Below are 16,683 nucleotides of genomic sequence, written 5' to 3' on the forward strand. Positions count from 1 at the left end.
ACTGGCACTTTGGTACTATACTGCGTATTTAAAACGCTGACTGTAGGTACTGGGACGGAGACGAGCACTGCACTCGTACGCGCGTCCACCTTATACCAATAACATTATCCCATACATATATGGCCCGGCCATTGAGTCGTTTTCGACCCGCTGACAAACTCACTCCACTAGCACTACTCGTGCTAACCTCAAATGGAATGTTTTATGTATGATACCGATTATGAAAACACTAAACATTTTAAATGATACAAACAAATACAGTCACATTCCCTTTATTACCGAGGAGGCAGCTCCGCCGCTTGTCTAGCGACCCCATGCACCCTATACCCGCAATAGTCCATTAACGCCAAGCCCAAAGGGTATATCACCTTCGGACCAAACCCACCGATCTGCGGCGCGGCCAAATACGAGAACACAGCCGCACCTGCCGTGTACCATCCCCACTCGCTGTTCTTTTCATGCGAGTAGAAGACTAAACAAATGATGTTGATGAACACCATAAGGTTCCCGAAGTGTCTGTCCTCAGTTCCTGTCACTGCGATGACGAAAGGCACAACTCCGGAGAGGAGATGGATGAGGGAACGTACGTCATCGCCTCGCGTTAGGTCGGCCATTAGACAGGGTATCGGGAGGTATCGGGACGCGGCCAGGCTGATCTTGTACGCTTGGGCGACGTCACCGAAGCCTCCTGGAAATAAAGACCCATTCAAGATGGTTTAAAGCCACCGCAAACATATCCGAATTAAAATACGAGATCTGAATGTCTATGTTTCTGAGTGAGTTTAGATCTGGCCAAATTCCCGTAAGTTAAAAAGGTGCGCAGTTCAACGTCTTTGGGCTAACAATCTTTCATGCCAAAATTCAGACGTCTTTTATTCAAGGACATGTTTATATCTACTCGTAGAATTCTGTGTCCCTGGTTCTGGCTATATTCCGTTCTGAATTAGGGACCTTAAATTTTTGAAAACATATTTTAATCATTTCGTACATTTAGTAATATGTAGTTAAGTTAATCGTAAGTTCTTCTCTTTCTGATGCGATTTGAGGCCTAAAATATTCTGCCCTCCCAAGCACATAGCGGTATCTCAAAAACAAATGACTTAGATACCTGGTTACATTTTCAGTTAAAGAATCTAAATACATATTATGATTGCATAAAATTTTGATATCGCTAATTGGCCCGGAGTCGGGCAGCGTTAAATTTTCATGTCAAGTAATACGTCAAGTATGGAGCTTATAGGGGTAGGGTATAGGCTATAGGGTATACATATTATATAGGTATGCATTCTTACTGCCAAGTTTGTGCCAAGTTATCGTAAAGACTGGCCGCGTCAGCAGCAAGGCCGTATTGCTTTGTCAAATGGCTTTTAAGGTTTATTATAGCTGATAACAGTCAACTATGAACTAACCGTGATAGTGAAGGAACCCCACAACGCCATGTATCAGCAGGTTAGTGTGCATGCCCGGGTGGGTGTAGTTCTTGATATGAACGCGTCCGAGACTGGGCCCGGTGACGCAGCAGAGCACCACGTGCGATAGAGCCGCGTGGATGTTGTCATCTTGGCCCATTGGCTACAGTAAAAGCATTCAAAAATAAACTTGCGTAGAAAATATAATATAATAATAGTTAATGACAATGACAAACGGCTGTCAAGTTGTATTTATGATTAGTTTAGGTCTCATTACATTGTCGATGTAAAAATTGCCAGTGTTTATCTGATTTTATGAACGAACGAGATTGTGTTTGTGACGGGGTGGCCTAGAGGCAAAGAGTAGTATAATATATATATGAGAGTTGCCTAGAGGTTCATACAGTGTGATGACGATAGTCCGGTTAGCTAAAGAGATTGTGTTTAGGCAGAACGCACTGTGATTAATTTCTTGCGGTTTCAACGGTTTCAGTCTAATTTCTTGCGGTTTTAGTCTTACAAGTGCGTGCGCTTATGAAGCATACCGTAGATTACACTTTTTGCCTTTCTGAAACTGCAAGAAATGGTTCGCAGTGCCTAAGGGTGAATAATTTAGCCAAATCTTTACAACAGAAGTGCTTAGCGCCATTGCAGGGCGTCACGTAAACTAACCCAATAATATATATGTACGTCACCACACGGGATTGTTACGCCATTTAGGTTCCTAGCTAAATTGGTTGTTCCATTTTTTTTAGATGCAATAAATTATTATATTCTATGTACTTAAAGAGAGTAAGCTTATGTAATAGGTATTGCTCACACCCTACTCGTGGGGATATTTTTGCGACTGACTATACTATTACACAGTTCTGTTGTGTAATATAATACACAACTAAGCTGGGACTATACTATTTGTATTACTCCACAAAAACATTTTATGTCTGGGAATAATGCAGCATGTTTCGGTTTCTGGATCCTTTTGATAATGGCCACCAGTTGCGGTATCCGATATCTGCGTCTCCCGAATATAAAGGCACTAGGTACCTTTTATATTTCCTTTTAGTATCAAGTAGTAGTAACCACATTTGTATATCTTTCCCACACTAATGCGTCAATCCTGACGGAATTGAAAATCCAGTGCCGTTTATCAGCCCTTTGCCTCCAGCGGATCCTCAACTACTTTGGACACGTGGCCAGGCGGGAGCCGGACAACTTTGAAAAGCGTATTATGGTTGGCATGGTGGATGGAGGACGGGGTAGTGGACATCCACCGACCCGCTGGGTGGACACGGTAAAGAAGGCCTGCCAGGGATTTACACAGGCGCCTATTATTAGAAAGGCGGAAAATCGTGCAGAATGGAGAGCTTTGGTGCGCGAAATAACGACCTCATGTGGTCGCGACCCTCAGTCATGAGGAATCGAAGAAGAAGAAGATATCTTTCCCATCACGGAACAATTGTGTTCCGTACATTTGGGAGCTGTGCGCGGAGCCGAAGCCAACACGTAAAAGTCCTATTGACACTTCAATAAAATGTAAAGGGTACACCGAGCGGATGCTGCCCTTGCCCGTCACGCAGTGGCAGCCGCCAGGGTGTAAGGAATATTGAGAGTTGATGGAATCTAAAATTACATTATTATTGCTGAAACAAGTTATTCGGGGAAAAATCCAACTCATATATCCAACGCCACACCTAGAAGCTCTACCATGAGTTCCGTGAATGACAGTCGATACTGTCGCTACTTCGATAATGACAACGTTAAGGAAAATGTATGGAGTAATTGTACAGTGCCTCTACCGGTCACCTAAAGAACTAAAATTTCAACTGGTACCATGGAGTTACAAACGTTTTTACGTATGAAAATCTCTATTTGTGAGACACTTTTATCAAAAAAAAAAAGAGATTTTCCTTAAGGATAAATTTGCTTAATCTTGTAGCCCATCACCTGTTCTATAAGCCAGTCCTGGCGTTGGTTTTAGGGACACCCTGTAAAGTGTCATTCTATGGAACTTGCTAACTATGTAAACAAACCGCCATATCGAAACTGCCTCTCAATGTCAATTTACTAGTGACTTTTGTTTACATAGTTAGCAAGTTCCATATAGAATGACACTTTATATGCTTGTAGTCTAAGTACAGGTTTATGCGAGGTACTGCATGCTCTCGATATGACTTCAATATTACTATATTGCTTACGTTAAAATGCGTAATTCTCCTTTCAACTCGTCTAAGACGTAATGAAATTGTCCCGGCAGGGGGCTCGAATGGGGCACCCTAGCGCGTGCATTAGGGACACTCACTCGAACACGCGACGGTTGGTTACCCTACCCTGTTATTGTATCGATTCCTTTGTTTTGTGATGACAAAGGTTTTTGTGACAAAGACACGTATAGACAATGGGAATCATTTCAAATGTGAGAGGTAAATGATAGGTTTAAGTTACACGCGGACTTCAGTGTTCGCAGTACGCCCTCTGGTTTGTAACTTCTAAGACACGCACCAGCGCTTCAAGACAATATGCGCAGTTTTTTATGATATCGGAGGCAATGTTAGAAGAGCCGGCCGCAAAATTTCTAACCGACTTGATACCACGATGAAATGCACAAATGCACAATGGTTTCCCATAAAAGTGATGCTAAGTCTGAATTCGATAGTCTATATAGCTGCCACAGCGGAACTTGCCGAAAGTACGAAAAAAAAGGCCACTTCCGGTGCGAAAAAAGGGGGCTGATTTAACTCATCTGATACCGAAATAACAGTTATGGCAGCAGTTAGAAATTTACATGTAGACACAGAAAAGCGAAGTCTGGTGACCATCGGGACCCCCAAATTAACCCATCTGATACCACCATGAAACCAATTCCAGTCGGTAGGTACGAACCCCCATTTCAGGAATATGTAAGTCTGCCAAGGCTTTTCCTGCCGAAACACCTCGGCAGACGAGATTATAGATTTCATGAAATAAATAATCTAATCTAATCTAATCTATGTAAGCAAGGTCAACATCGGTTACCATACACTAACCCAGCGGTCGGCAACCTTTTAGCAGCCAAGGGCCACATAGTGGTTAAGGATAGTGATGGGTAGGACATCAATTTAAAATGAGTTTGTATGAGTACCTCATTTTCTAAAATGAGGTGTTACAATGTCTTACTTCAAATGAGGTGAGGTACTAGCATATTTTCAGCGTCGACTATTCCATTAATTCCAACGGCGACAAAAATATTTAATGTATATACATATTTATGTATTCATCACTTCCTTTATAAATAAATAAATAGTAACATTTAATTGGAGTGCAATTCTGGAGGTTAAGAATAGAACTTTTAGGAGAAAGATAATTTTAGAATCAAGTAAAATGAATAGAGGAGTGAAGTAAGACATTTTTGCGGTACGAAGTACTGCGACAAATTAACAAAATGAGTGGTACAAATGAGGTGCCTCACGAGTGAGCGACTCAACACTAGTTAAGGAAGTTGGCGCGGGCCGCACTTTAGTTAATATGTGTGACTTTATCAGGCATTGTTGTTTGACAATATTACATACTGTAATATAAATGTGTGAAGAAGAAATTTACATGTGTCTACATGTAAATTTCTAACTGCTGCCATAACTATTATTTCGATATCAGATGGGTTAAATCAGCCCCCTTGTTTCGCACCGGAAGTGGCCTTCTTTTTCGTACTTTCGGCAAGTTCCGCCGTGGCAGACTATCGAATTTGGACTTAGCATCACTTTTATGGGAAACCATTGTGCATTTCCTCGTGGTATCAAGTCGGTTAGAAATTTTGCGGCCGGCTCTTCTACTACATACAAGCGAGCAGACGAACGCTTGATGGTTAGCGATTATCGTCGGCTCGACACCCGCAACACCAGGGGGGTTGTACGTGCGTTGCCGGCATTTAAGATGGCAGTACGTAGGCAGGTACGCTCTTTTCTTGAAGGTTAGGTACAGAAGGCACATATATTAAGCTACAATGAAAACTCGTCACTCCCTGTTGATCTTGTGTTATTTAATAGCAATTAAAGGTTCTCCAGGGGCTGTTTTTTTACAATCAACAGCCGCATGGATCAATGATAAGCAGCACGGCTATGATAAAGTTCATAATCATCTTCTTACGTTCTAATTTAATTTTACAAGTCCTATAAGCGCAATATTCCATCAGTGCCAAGCCAAAAGGATAAATGATCTTAGGACCAGTTTGAGGGCACAAATAATAAGTAAAAACCGCGGCGGCAGCGGTATAAAAACCCCACTCCATATTGTTTTCCAAAGAATAATGTCCTAAAGAAATAATGTTGCCAGCTATGACTAAATTCCCGATTTGTGCGCTGTCAAAACTAGTGCCCATCATAGATAATGAGAAGGGAACCAAGCCGGACATCAAATGTAAGCCTGCGAAAAGGTGGTTGCCTTTGTAGAGATCGGCCATCATGCAAGGAATAGGAAGATAGCGCGTAGCTTTCCCGCTGAAATTGTACACAGTACCCATATTGATTTTTAATCTTGCGCCTGGAAAAAAATAATAGCAATGTTAATATTCGTGCTGTATATATAATCTATTACTTTGGCCCACTTTGCACCCCCGGCGATTTAAAAAATAGGTAAGACAAAATGAGGCATCGTTAATTCGATTGTTCACAATTTATGGAAATCGCATGGGATTTGTGATACATTGAGGCTTTTCATCGAGCAATTGAATTCGAGGAACCCTCTTAGCCAGCAATGTATCTAAAATTACATACGATCTGTTACAACAGATTCTTGTTGTTACACATTCAAATAACATACTTTGGTGCAGAAGGTATCCAAAAATTCCAAACAGGAATAGGTTTCCGTGCATTCCAGGTTGGGTAAAGTTTATCTCATTCCAGTGACTTATTCCTTGTCCGGCAACGCAGCTCAACACGATGTGGGCTATGGAGGCGTTGATCGCGATTTCATCCTGGCCTTTCGACCTTTCACTGGTGTCTGGTCCATTGCCGAATCTCATGCCAAGAGCATTGACTTATATTATGTACTACGTACATACCTCAATGGCCAAGAGTGTCATGAAGTCATTATTAAATTTTGGGTTTTGATTAAGACCATTATGAGCTTTTCTCTCAGATGACAGAATAACAGTATAATGTAGAAGGTGGAGGTTCTTCAATAACCTGTATCTAGAAATCTGTTAAAATTTAAACTGGCTGTTTGGATACTAGAGCTCTAGTCACTAAAATAACTCTAATTTAAAAAGAGAAATAGGTTTGTCTATAGTCATTTTAATGTTGCTATTGTATTACTATTGAGTACCTATAAATTTGAGGGAAATTGTAATAAACGTGAAATATTAATCTTGTATAGAAATCTGTACGATTTTGATTGCTAAAAATGCTATTATATATACATAATTTATGTAGATGGTCAAGCCAATCTTGTCAGTAAAAGTCGTCGTACAGCTGCGTTTCGTTTCGTGACCCACAAATGGTCTTACCGGAAGATCAGCGCTGACTTCTGGGTTAGCATTATGCTGAGGCGGGACCATTTCGTGGTAAACTATGTATTTATTTTATGTTTAATTTTCTCTGTTTGTTGTGTACTTGTGTATGTTATAGTTTATCACGAATAAATGCGATGATTATGATTATGATTAAAAAAAGGCGCGAAATTCAAATTTTCTATGGGACGATATCCCTTCACGCCTACATTTTTCAAATTTGCCGCCTTTTTCTACTGTCAAGATCTGCTTGACCAAGTGTAGCAAACAATTATTATACAAAATGTAAATAAATCTTTTTAGAATTTATGGGGTTTCTAAACAATAACAATGGCAACACCATTGTCACTCTTTGCTCTATGGCTATGATAGCTGCCATTTTGGACGTCTTGTATTGAATCTTGGCTGCGTACAGTTTTTAACAAAAATCTGAATCAAATCTAAGTGAAGCAAGAAATTATTCCAATCAAAGATATACAGAAAATTCCATAACAAAATGGCAGCCAGCGACTCTGGGACCGATGAGTCTTTGTATCCAATCGCGGTGTTGATTGACGAGTTGAAAAACGAGGATGTGCAACTCCGATTGAATTCTATCAAGAAGTTATCCACCATTGCCTTAGCTTTGGGCGTGGAAAGAACCAGATCTGAACTGATCCCGTTCCTCACAGAGACGATCTACGATGAAGACGAAGTGCTGCTGGCGCTTGCTGAGCAACTCGGTATGTAAAAAGTTCGGCGATTGATTACTCATTCGTACACAACGCGTTGAAGTTGAAGACGATTTTTGTTTGCAATTTAATTTGATAGGACCTTCAGATTTCTGTTTATAGTCTTTATCGAAATGTTGTGAATGGACGTTAATTTGGTTCTAGTCTAGTAAATAACTTAGTGTGCATATAACATTCATTTTGAAGGACGTCATACCTACATATCGGATGTTGGCGTTGTTGGTTTCTTTTTTCTATAATTGTTGTTGTCAATTACGCGTTACCAAAACCAGAACTTATGTTGAAAAAGTTCTAACTGTTGCTGCCTTTTACAATATAAATATATAGTGATTTTTCTATGAAAGCATACTGAAATAATTAAGTGCTTGTGATGAAGGTAGGCCTAATACTGTTCTTCCAACCCTCTGCAGCATTTAAAATTGAATATAAACTCAGGAATATTTAGATCTAAGCAAGTGTTAAATAGTAAAACATTTGTATATTCATGCATATGTAAATTAATACATAAAGTCCATAGAAAATTACCCTTTCAGGTGGCATATTTCATTTTTTATAAAATTTGTTCTTCAACATGTCAACTCATCTCATGTTTTTTTTTTTAATTATTTACATTCCAGGCAACTTTATCAACCTTGTTGGTGGCGGTGAATTTGCCCACTGCCTCCTCCCGCCTCTGGAGTCCCTTGCCACCGTAGAAGAGACGGTAGTGCGTGACAAGGCCGTAGCATCCCTCCGGGCCGTGGCCGCCCATCACACTCCTCAGGCCCTGGAGCAGCACTTTGTGCCGTTGGTGCAGCGTTTGGCTGGCGGGGATTGGTTCACATCCAGGGCTTCGGCTTGTGGCCTGTTCAGGTAATCTTTTTTTTAACAAATTTATTTCTCAAGAATTTAATATTTATTTATTATTTCGTTTTAGACAGGCAGCTGATGCTGGTGCGTCTAAATCATAGTTCACTTAGCACGATTTCACTGTTTTGATAGTTTGTCGAGTCTATTTTTAAATTGATTCACACTTGTAGAACAAATTACCCTCTGAAGTTGTGAAAACTTCAGAGGGTAATTTGTTCCAAGCATTTACTATACGGTTTGCAATAAAGTTTTTCCCGATATTTGTTTTATGCTTTGTTGTTACTAGTTTAAGGTAGTGTCCTCTTGTGCGCGTGTTTGGGTTTCGAGTGAACAGGTCGCTTAGCTCTGGACAGTGGTAATATCCATGCATGATTTTGAACGTCTCAATCAAGTCGCCACGTTCCCGCCTTTTTTGCAGTGTTGTCAGGCCCAGCTTGATGAATCTTTCCTGGTACGAAAGTGACTAGCTGTGCGGGACAATGATAATCTTGAAGGTTATTGTATGGAGGCAACTACAGTTTTGTAATGGCCTGCCAGGTTAATAATCATTGAATGAATTGCAAAGGTATATCAGTAAGAATTACTTAAAAATTTAGAAGAGCAAGTTTAACTTTTCTTCAATTAAAAAAAAAATATATATATCAAGGGATGATGATAATAAAGTTCTTAACACTGATTTAAACTTTCACGATTTTTACACATTATTAAATTATACAACGGGACTTAATCGCGTATCTAAGTTTTAAGATTTACCTCCGACGTTTCGAGGACGGCGTTGTCCCCGTGGTCTCGGAGAAGACTGGCTTAAGTTGACATCAGCATCGTCTAACCGCGCGAGTTTTTCGAACCACCCGCTATCTTAAAACTTAGATACGCGATTAAGTCCCGTTGTATAATTTAATAATAAAGTTCTTGTTCAAACACTTCAAAAAAATTATGCGGCTGTATCAGTGACAAGTCGTTCAATGTATTAAAATTAGAAACCTTGCAGCGTATGCTACGGCCGCGTCTCAGCGCCCGTGAAGGCGGAACTCCGCCAGCACTTCCGCCTGCTCTGCCAGGACGACACGCCGATGGTGCGCCGCGCTGCCGCATACAAGCTCGGCGAGTTCGCGAGGGTCGTCGAGGTGGAGTACGTCAAGTCAGACCTCATACCCATGTTCGTCAATTTGGCACAAGTGAGTTGATCTTATTGTCTAGCCCAGAGGCCTATGAAAAAGTTGCTTGAGCTTGACTTCACTTTTAGTCCTATAAATAAATAAATAAATAATATTATAGGACATTATTACACAAATTGACTAAGCCCCACGGTAAGCTCAACAAAGCTTGTGTTGTGGGTACTCAGACAACGATATATATAATATACAAATACTTAAATACATAGAAAACAACCATGACTCAGGAACAAATATCTGTGCTCATCGCACAAATAAATGCACTTACTGGGATTCGAACCCAGGACCGCGGCTTCACAGGCAGGGTCACTACCCACTAGGCCAGACCGGTCGTCAAATCGGTCCGTCCTATGTCTCCTATAGTTCGTTTTTTTTAACATCAGAAAAAAGGTAAACAATCTTGATGTGTCTTTTAATTGAGAAACATGTTTTAAAAATAAGTCACGGCAAATATGTAACAATTATGAATCTAATGCGATCATTTATATTCTTCTGCTTTCATAAGTATAAGTTACTGAATTATAAAAAGCATTTTTCGATTAAAAGACATGTCAAGATCGCTTACCTTCTTTCTAATGCTAAAAAAAACGAACTTAGATGGGGCACAGTGTGCTCCAATCTGGATCAGTCTTGAGCTTCGTGCTTGAGTTCGCTCCAAGTCTTTCTAATAGTCTTTGCATCAGCAATAATAGTCCGGCGCCAGCTCTGCTTTGGACGGCAACGTTTCCAGGGTTCGAAAGGATAATTATCAATGAAAGTTATCTTGATAATCATCGATTTGAAAATAAACTAAAATTTCAAACCTAAAATATAATAAACGCCCTGTGTTTGAACCATCATTTGTGACGTTATCTATGAAAAGAGACCTTATTGTCGATGGCGATAGATAATGCCCCATTTTATTAATGTACAGGCCAATGATGATGATACCTGGGATAATTATCGCGATAATTATCAAAGGCCATTATTATCTGGATAATTTCGAACCCTGAACGTTTCCTCTTTCCTTGAGGAAGTTGCAGCAGCATAACCAGGGATCGGATACCGGTATTCTTTGTACGGGAACGGAAACGGTATTTTTTCGTTCTTTGCTAATTACTTCATTTCTAATTGGGCAATCTAATAACACGAAGACATAACCTAGAAACACAACTGAGTCCTACATTTCGAGTATAAAATAATTCGAAAAATAAGGTTATTTCTAAGTTTTTGCAAGTCCTGAGCCGTTTTGTGGTATCTCCAAAAGCCTAACGCGGCTCACCCTAAAGACCTACTGTCAATACACAACAATTCAACTCTGGAGGGAAACAACAGGTTTGAACCATTCCAAAGCGCTTATCAAGGCCTTCAGCAAAAAGGCGTCCTCGAACGCCTTAGCGCTGTCTAGGAACCAACTGCGCAACTTGGTAAGGGTGCTTACTGGGCACTGTTGCCTAAATAAGCACATGCACACCATGGGGAAACGTGACATGGGGCGGTGCAGACTCTGTATGGAGGCAGAGGAGACGCCCTTGCACATCCTCACAGAGTGCCCTTGCCTAATGCGTACTCGTGACTTAATCCTGGGCGGGCACATATTGCGCCCGGAGGAGGTAAAGTCTCTCGAGTTCAAAAAGATCCTGCAGCTATTTGAAGTTGCATGTTTGGATCGAGAGTTGTAGTAGGTGGCGATCACAATAGATCAGCGATGGTCGCAGTGATACATAGGCTTTGGAGCCTTATATAGCCCCTAACAAGAAGAAGAAGAAGAAGAAGAAGTTTTTGCAAAAAACCGGTTCCGATCCCTGCTTTAAACACCATAATTTTTCATTTACAGGACGAGCAAGACTCCGTACGTCTCCTGGCTGCGGAGGCCTGCGCTGCCGTAGCGGCTCTCCTGCCTCCTGAAGATATGGAGCAACTGGTCATGCCCACAGTACGCGCTCGCGCCGGAGACACATCCTGGAGGGTCCGCTACATGGTGGCAGACAAGTGAGTAAAGACTCCTGTCAAAATTATCTGTCCATCTCACTGACAATCCAACCTCTAGACTGAGCTTAGGCCAATTCTTTCATGACACCGATGCTGCCAAAAACACGGGGGTGCGGGGGGACGAGGTGAGCGAATCCCGTGCCGTGATTGGACCGTTCAAAGACACGGACCAATCACGGCACGGGATTGACTCGAAGATGGAGTAACGCTATGTGTGGCAGAGGGGGTAGCGCGACTATGCTATGTCTAGAGGTTGGATTGTCTGTGGTCCATCTTATACCTTTAAAGTTTAACCTTTTCACGCCGTGTCAAACACAAAAGCTGTCACTCAGACGCCACATCATTGAAGTGTCAAAACTGAAGTTGAACTTTATGCATATGCACGTAGGTCCATGTTGCTCTGTAGTCTGTGACCGATTAATCGGTCTTTGGCGTTGAACCTACGGTGCGGATATATCGGTCATTGGCGTCCAAAAGGTTAAACGAGCAAGTCTTTTATATATATTCGGGGATCTCGGAAACGGTTCTAACGCTTTCGATGAAATTTGCTATATAGGGGTTTTCGAGAGCGAAAAATCGATCTAGTTAGGTCTTATCTCTGGAAAAATGTGCATTTTTGAGATTGATGGTTTGCGAGAAAAGCTCGGTCTCCCAGATATTTGTAGTAATCAAGATAAAAAATAATATGAAACCTCGCAATCCTCTTCTGCCTTGTATAAGGGCTTATGTAGGGGCAGGCAGACTACGCCAAAGGTGTACGCCAAAATTATGTTGTTTACTGTGCGGACTCGCACGCCGCGGGGTTGTTCGAGAAAGATCGCTATACCGTCTCACATGACTGCGATGAGAAGTTGTTACTGATGAGTATAGTTGGTTGAACCAAATTGTCAGTAAATAAGAACAAAAATAAACTATACTCGTTCTTGTCTTTTGGGTGCTAATGGGCCATTTTATTTAAAGTTGTCCCCTACACTTTTTTTCTCCTATTAGGATAGAAAGAGCTCGTGATTAGAAATAACATAGAAATTCACAAATAAATAAAAAGTGTAGAGCCATAGAGAAAAAAATACATAGAGTGCTCACTCCATACCTCAGTTTTAGTACCAAAAAGACTATTAGCATCTAGCATCGAGTAGCGGAACTATCAGTACTGCTACTTGACAATAGATGTAGCACCGACCGGAAAGTCTTATGCTGTTGAGATAAGACTTTCCGGTCGGTGCTACATCTACTGTCCACTACTCGATGCTAGATGTGGACACTGATATTAATAGTCTGAACTGATTTATGGAGTGAGCACTCTTGTCTTACTATGTTTCTTTATGGTAGAGCACAACTTTAAATAAAATGGCCCTAGTATGTAAGACAAAGATAGTATGATTGTCTCTGTCTATGTTTGAAAGTTAAGTTCGTTCGAAAGAATAGGGAATTATATATAAAACGAGAGGACCTACCTTCTACACGATCGATACGAAACAAGAATAGACTAATCCCACCACCTTGTAAACTTAAACTACTGTCATCGGGCCCTTTAGTAATGTCTATTAAAATATATAAATATAATAAACTCCCGGACTCTATAAAAGAAGAAGAAAATTATAATATATATAATTAAATAAAATTAAACAGTTGCTATTAGCTAAGTCATATTATACCCTAAGCGAATTTTTTAATGACAGATTATAATTAAATAATATCTATAATTACAAATACATTGAAATTTAGTTTTTTTTTTGTTAAGACTTGACTTTGGTATTTTGACATAAATTTAATCCTTATTTTTACATTCGCTTATAATTATTGTTTATATTAAGATAATTAATCACAAATTCTCCTCTCCTTGGAATTGTAAATAGTATATTGCAGTGCCCAACAGGGTTCACAAAGACCTAGCTTATACTTACCACCTGTACAATTACTTTGTGAAATTGCAATAAAATATTGAGTATTGAAATGAGCCAGTCCTTTGACAAACACGTATATTGTGCAGGTTCGTGGAGCTTCAGCAGGCTGTGGGGCCGGAGCTGGCGCGCGCGGACCTGGCGCAGATCTTCCAGGCGCTGCTCAAGGACACGGAGGCCGAGGTGCGCGCCGCCGCCGCCGGGAAGGTCAGACACACCAACACCCATCCTACTGACCCGGGGTTAAACGGTTAAACCGTTAACCTAGTGTCAAATTGTATTGGTAACTCCAGGTTTAACAGATAAACCCCGGGCTAGTGGAATGGTGCAAGCGGGCCTAAATGGTCTAGATTTAAAAAAAAATTAACTACCTAAGCTACATCGCCTCTATTCTGCAATAATCAAAAAATACAGAGGGTGCTAACTTTTTCCGTATCCACCCCACCCATACTAGTGTCTCCCGAGCGTCGGCGTCTAGTCAACTCTATGGCTGCTGCTCGACGCAACGTTGGCGCAACTGCGCAGCGACGCCATTTCTTTTAGTCCATCCTTCTATCGCACATCTTTCGATGACCTGATACTGACTGATCATTATTGTTGCATTCTAGAGACAACTGATCAGTGCCGTACTGGGCTCTATTACACACAACACACCTAAATAATCGTGGCAATAAATAGTACACATGACGATTATCATTTTCCATTACGCCTTGTGAGATACAGCTTACATTAAGAAATAAAGTTATTCATTATTAAAACGATAATTTTTATCCCAGGTGAAAGACTTCTGCATGAACCTGGACAAGGCGCACCAGGAGCACATCATCATGACCATGATCCTGCCCCAGATCAAGGACCTGGTGTGCGACCCCAACCAGCACGTCAAGTCCGCGCTGGCCTCCGTCATCATGGGCCTCAGCCCCATCGTCGGCCGCCAAAACACCATCGAACACCTATTGCCACTTTTCCTCACACAACTCAAGGACGAATGCCCCGAAGTCCGTCTCAACATCATTTCCAACCTCGAGTGTGTGAACGAAGTCATCGGAATCCAACAGCTGGTCCAAAGTCTCCTTCCCGCTATAGTGGATTTGGCTGAAGACACAAAATGGCGCGTCCGCTTGGCCATCATTGAACACATGCCGCTCCTAGCCGGACAACTTGGACAAGACTTCTTCGACGAAAAACTCACAGGCTTATGCATGTCCTGGCTCATCGACCATGTTTACGCGATCCGCGAAGCGGCCACCCTGAATCTTAAGAAACTCGTCGAACAATACGGACCGTCTTGGGCAGAAACTAATGTGATCCCTAAAGTACTAGCCATGTCCCGCGAACAAAACTATCTCCACAGAATGACTTACCTATTCTGCATAAATGTCCTCTCTGAAGTATGCGGCAAGGATATAACTACCAGAGTGCTCCTGCCCACGGTGTTGTCTATGGCCGACGATAATGTAGCCAACGTCAGGTTCAACGTGGCCAAGACGCTGCAGAAAATGGCGCCCTTCCTCGACCCGGCCGTCATTCAGCCTCAAGTGAAACCAGTTCTGGAGAAACTTAACGTAGACCCCGATGTGGACGTGAAATACTTCGCGTCTGAGGCCATTGTAGGAATCGCCGGTTAAATAGTTTATTTTTAATTAATATTTATTCCATAAGTCCCAGTATCTTAAGGAGATTAACGCGGGAGAACCGTTTTTACCCAAATTAAACTTACCAGTCTGCAAAAAGTACCTGTACTGCAAAACAGTGAGGATTCTTTGGATGTTTCATAGCATTTACTTTGCACTTTATATGAAATTGTAATTAGTATAAAAATAATCAATAAAAGCCTTTATCCCAAATACTCGTTTCATTCATCATCCCACATGATCTTTCTAACCCGTCAAAAGTACTGGACAAAAAATATTTCTCCATGCTTTTTGTTTCATTATTTGTAAGCAAAGAATGTTCAAAGAATCACTTTTTGTTGGAGTCTTATGACATCACGTGAGAATAATCAGATTGTAAGAATGTGAACGGCCAAGGACGCCGGTGACAATTTAGGAATTAAGTACACGCTTAAGCTTTGGATTCCTCCGAAAACGGTGCCGTCATAAAGCGGCCGCAAAAGACGGCCGTCTTTACGGTGGCGACATGTGGAAAGTACCACAGCGTCGTCATCCACCAAGGTCAAAGCGGCAAATTTGAAAAATGTAGGCGCGATGGGATAACGTCCCATAGAAAATTTGAATTTCGCGCCTTTTCCTACTGACAAGATTTGCTTGATTATCTCAATTTACTTGGAGGATGAAATATCATCAGAAGAGGAAAATAATCGTAGTACGGAATCATTTATTCAAATCTGGTGTCATTTATTCAAAATGGCGTCACCGCTATCTAATAAAACGTTCACGAAACTATCGACACTGTCATGTTACGTTACGTTGACAATCAACGTAACGTAACGCCGTCTAGGAAACCGCGCCATCTTGTTTACATAGACAACGTTCTAGTGACGTCAGTCAACGCTATATAGCGGCCGTAATATGACGGCACCGTTTTCGGAGGAATCCAAAGCTTTAAGATCGGTTTTCCTAGGATAGCGGCACCGTCATATAGCGGCCGACTCCATACTAAATAATACGGCTAAATGTGACGTTATCTATGAAAAGGGACCTTATTGTCGATGGCGGTTACGCCATTATTAACGATGCTCCGATATAAATACAATGCCGCGCGACGCTGTGCGGCGTAAGCGCCATCGACATTAAGGTCCCTTTTCGTAGATAATGCCCCAAATATGGATGTCGTAGTATTTGTATGGAGACGGCCGCTATATGACGGCACCGCTTTCGGAGGAAACCAAAGCTTTAACGGCAAGAGGTGATATAGAACTGGAAAAAGTCGCCCTGAGCCGAGTCCACACGGTAGAAAGTAGGTATCAGAAAGAATCCCTGCAGGTTTTTCAATCTCGTAAGAATAAAATAACAATGAACTTCTATACTCTTTTATTTCCATTCAAAAAACAATAGTATCCTAATTCACTTGCGGTATTTGAACTCCAGAATTGCATCGGCGATGGCAACAAGCGAATGGAATGTAACCACGCTTACGTACAGGGGTCTACCGAGAACTCTCGACTTTCGATATTCATCTATCTCCAGCTCTGTCACTCCAATAAAG

The 16,683-nt window shown here is 41.3% G+C and overlaps 3 protein-coding genes across 3 annotated transcripts; 1 reads left to right on the forward strand and 2 right to left on the reverse strand.

The window, feature by feature from the left end:
- Positions 1 to 259: 259 nt before the first annotated feature.
- LOC134657419 (uncharacterized) lies at positions 260 to 1,648 on the reverse strand. The gene is made up of 2 exons (XM_063512965.1): positions 1,410 to 1,648; positions 260 to 688 (listed from the first exon to the last, which is right to left on the reverse strand). The coding sequence occupies exons 1-2, from the start codon at positions 1,567 to 1,569 to the stop codon at positions 276 to 278; spliced, it is 573 nt and encodes a 190-aa protein (XP_063369035.1). The 5' UTR covers positions 1,570 to 1,648; the 3' UTR covers positions 260 to 275.
- A 3,805-nt stretch (positions 1,649 to 5,453) lies between these two features.
- Positions 5,454 to 6,404, reverse strand: LOC134657608 (uncharacterized). Its single transcript, XM_063513173.1, has 2 exons — positions 6,201 to 6,404; positions 5,454 to 5,921 (listed from the first exon to the last, which is right to left on the reverse strand). Exons 1-2 carry the CDS (start codon positions 6,400 to 6,402, stop codon positions 5,464 to 5,466), a joined length of 660 nt encoding a protein of 219 aa, XP_063369243.1. The 5' UTR covers positions 6,403 to 6,404; the 3' UTR covers positions 5,454 to 5,463.
- Positions 6,405 to 7,230: 826 nt separating this feature from the next.
- Positions 7,231 to 15,362, forward strand: LOC134657411 (serine/threonine-protein phosphatase PP2A 65 kDa regulatory subunit). The gene is made up of 6 exons (XM_063512957.1): positions 7,231 to 7,610; positions 8,237 to 8,471; positions 9,460 to 9,646; positions 11,460 to 11,614; positions 13,605 to 13,722; positions 14,292 to 15,362. Exons 1-6 carry the CDS (start codon positions 7,385 to 7,387, stop codon positions 15,141 to 15,143), a joined length of 1,773 nt encoding a protein of 590 aa, XP_063369027.1. The 5' UTR covers positions 7,231 to 7,384; the 3' UTR covers positions 15,144 to 15,362.
- Positions 15,363 to 16,683: the final 1,321 nt, after the last annotated feature.

Source organism: Cydia amplana, chromosome 20 (genome assembly GCF_948474715.1).
Source record: "Cydia amplana chromosome 20, ilCydAmpl1.1, whole genome shotgun sequence".
In the NCBI taxonomy this organism is placed as follows: domain Eukaryota; kingdom Metazoa; phylum Arthropoda; class Insecta; order Lepidoptera; family Tortricidae; genus Cydia; species Cydia amplana.

Bases quoted from the DNA above. Each gene is read 5' to 3' on its own strand.
- LOC134657411 (XM_063512957.1), top strand. From the start codon at position 7,385: ATGGCAGCCAGCGACTCTGGGACCGATGAGTCTTTGTATCCAATCGCG. The intron at 9,647-11,459 runs GTGAGTTGATCT...TTTCATTTACAG, and splicing joins TGTTCGTCAATTTGGCACAA to GACGAGCAAGACTCCGTACG. The intron at 11,615-13,604 runs GTGAGTAAAGAC...TATATTGTGCAG, and splicing joins CGCTACATGGTGGCAGACAA to GTTCGTGGAGCTTCAGCAGG.
- LOC134657608 (XM_063513173.1), bottom strand. From the start codon at position 6,402: ATGAGATTCGGCAATGGACCAGACACCAGTGAAAGGTCGAAAGGCCAG. The intron at 5,922-6,200 runs GTATGTTATTTG...ATTTTTTTCCAG, and splicing joins TGGATACCTTCTGCACCAAA to GCGCAAGATTAAAAATCAAT.
- LOC134657419 (XM_063512965.1), bottom strand. From the start codon at position 1,569: ATGGGCCAAGATGACAACATCCACGCGGCTCTATCGCACGTGGTGCTC. The intron at 689-1,409 runs GTTAGTTCATAG...CTTTATTTCCAG, and splicing joins GGGGTTCCTTCACTATCACG to GAGGCTTCGGTGACGTCGCC.